General features: G+C 42.7%; 2 protein-coding genes across 2 annotated transcripts in view; both read left to right on the plus strand.

Moving 5' to 3' along the window:
• LOC119599067 (vesicle-fusing ATPase 1-like) overlaps positions 1 to 2500 on the plus strand; it is a 101562-nt gene that overhangs the window by 31121 nt on the left and 67941 nt on the right. The gene's annotated exons all lie outside the window — the stretch shown is intronic.
• LOC119599174 (cuticle collagen 34-like) overlaps positions 670 to 2500 on the plus strand; it is a 6808-nt gene continuing 4977 nt past the window's right edge. The window contains exon 1 of the mRNA XM_037948925.1: positions 670 to 698. Within this exon, the coding sequence (XP_037804853.1) occupies positions 670 to 698 (29 nt within the window). The remainder of the gene's footprint in view (positions 699 to 2500) is intronic.

The following is a 2500-nucleotide window of genomic DNA, read 5'->3' on the forward strand; positions in this document are numbered from 1 at the left end:
CTTGGTCATCCCTCTCTGGAAGGGAAAAAGGGATCGTTGGAACGGAAGCAACTACTGTGGCATTACACTGCTCAGTATACCAGGCAAGGTATTCACCAACATTCTTCTGAAACTTATCCACGACCACCTATTAAGGCATCAGAGACTGGAGCAATCTGGATTCATTCCTGGCAAGTCCACAATAGAATGTATCCTAGTGCTTTGAGTAAGTGCGGAACGCTATCGTGAGTTCAGTCATGGGTTACTTGCAGCCTACATCGACCTCAAGAAGGCGTTTAACTTGGTACATCGAGAATTGCTAAGGGAGATTCTATGACTTAGGGAAATTCCGATTACTGGCCTAATAGCAAACCCATATACCGGTACTGAAAGTGCTGTAAAGTGTGGTGGGGGCCTGCCAAACTTCTTCCTTGTTAATTCAAGGGAGAGGCAAGGCCTGTGTCCTTGCACTAACACCTGCATCGATTGGATAATGGGCAGAGCTACTATCCAAAGTCAGTGTGGAGCAACACTGGGCAATATTAAGGTCATAGCCCTTGACTTTGCCGACTTTGTATTTTGAAAGGCAAAAGTCTCTGGAATCACTGATGGCAGATCTTGATACATTTAGCAATGAGGCAAAGCCCATGGGCCTAGAGGTCTCCTGGACTAAGACAAAGATTCAGGACTATGGGGGCCTGTTCTGATCCATGCTTGCGGTGAGGACATTGAAATCACAGAGAGCTTTGCATACCTTGGAAGTGTAGTCCATGTTTCTGGGCTGTCAGACCAAGAAGTCAGTAGACGGATTGGTCTGGCAACAGGAGCCATGAACTCGATCAGCAAGAGCATTTGGAGATGTCGATACCTATGCAGAGGGACCAAGTTATGTGTCTTCAAGGCATAGATACTGCCAATTTTGCTCTATGGAAGCAAAGCCTGGATGCTATCTAGTGCCTTGATGTCTTTTGTAACAAGTCCCTTATCCGGATCATGGGGTACAGTTGGCAGGACCACATGTCCAACCGACGGCTACACATGAGACTGGCATTGGACCTGTTACTTGCCTAATCCGGAATAGCCAACTCAAGCTATATGGGCACCTAGCTCGCTTCCCTGTGGATGACCGTGCCCATCAGGTTGTCTCTTTGGTTGGTTAGGGGAAGCCCGTGAGAGGTCATGGCTTGGGCAGCTCAACCAGACCTGTCGCGAGGAGTTAGAGATGGACCGAGGGCATGCCTGAAGACTCTCCAAGAGGGACCCTCGTGGCTGGAAGCGAAGGGTGGATGCGGCCATGCGCCCCCGTCGTCGTTAGCCCTTTGATGATGATGATAATGATATATATATGTGTGTGTGTGTATGCTTAAATATATATATATATATATATATATATATATATATATATATATATATATATATATATATGTATGTATGTATATATGTATATATGAGTGTGTATATATATACGTATATATATATATATATATATATATATATATATCCTATACATATACGTATATACACATACCTTTATTTTATATATACATATATATATATATATATATATATATATATATATATATACATATATATATTGTATATATATATATATATATATATATATATATATATATATATATATATATATAGATAGATAGATATACATATATATACATATATGTGTGTGTATATATAGATATATTATATTATAATAGAGAGAGAGAGAGAGAGAGAGAGAGAGAGAGAGAGAGAGAGAGAGAGAGAGAGATAGAGAGAGAGAGAGAGAGAGAGATGTATAGAATATATATGTATATAAACATTATATATATATATATATGTATACATATATATGTATATGTATATATGTATATATATATACATATATACATATATATACATATATATGTGGGGCCGCGGTGGCCGAATGGTTAGAGCGTCGGACTCAAGACTGTCACGACGGCAATCTGAGTTCGAGGGTTCGAGTCACCGACCGCCGCGTTGTTTCCCTTAGGCAAGGAACTTCACCTCGATTGCCTACCTAGCCACTGGGGGACCAAGTCAGCCCAAGTCAGTGCCGGGTAAATAGAGATGGTGACTCGATAAAAACACCGGGCGGAAAGGCAATGGCAAACCAAGTTCTAAATTGCCAAGAAAAATCATGGAAGCACATGATCGTCAAGGCTGCGGTGGTCGAATGGTTAGAGCGTCGGACTCAAGACTGTCACGACGGCAATCTGAGTTCGAGGGTTCGAGTCACCGACCGCCGCGTTGTTTCCCTTGGGCAAGGAACTTCACCTCGATTGCCTGCCTAGCCACTGGGTGGCCAAGCCAGCCCAAGTCAAGTGCTGGTCCCAAGCCCGGATAAATAGAGAGAATGATTACCTAAAAAGGTAACACCGGCACTCTCCGTGGAAAGGAACTGGGGACCCTACCACGTACTCACTCCAAGAGCATCACAACGTGAAAACTGCAATTGAGTATCATGCTGTGACCACGGCGGCTCAGACATGAACCTACCGTT

Source organism: Penaeus monodon, chromosome 42 (genome assembly GCF_015228065.2).
Source record: "Penaeus monodon isolate SGIC_2016 chromosome 42, NSTDA_Pmon_1, whole genome shotgun sequence".
NCBI classification, from domain to species: Eukaryota; Metazoa; Arthropoda; class Malacostraca; order Decapoda; family Penaeidae; genus Penaeus; species Penaeus monodon.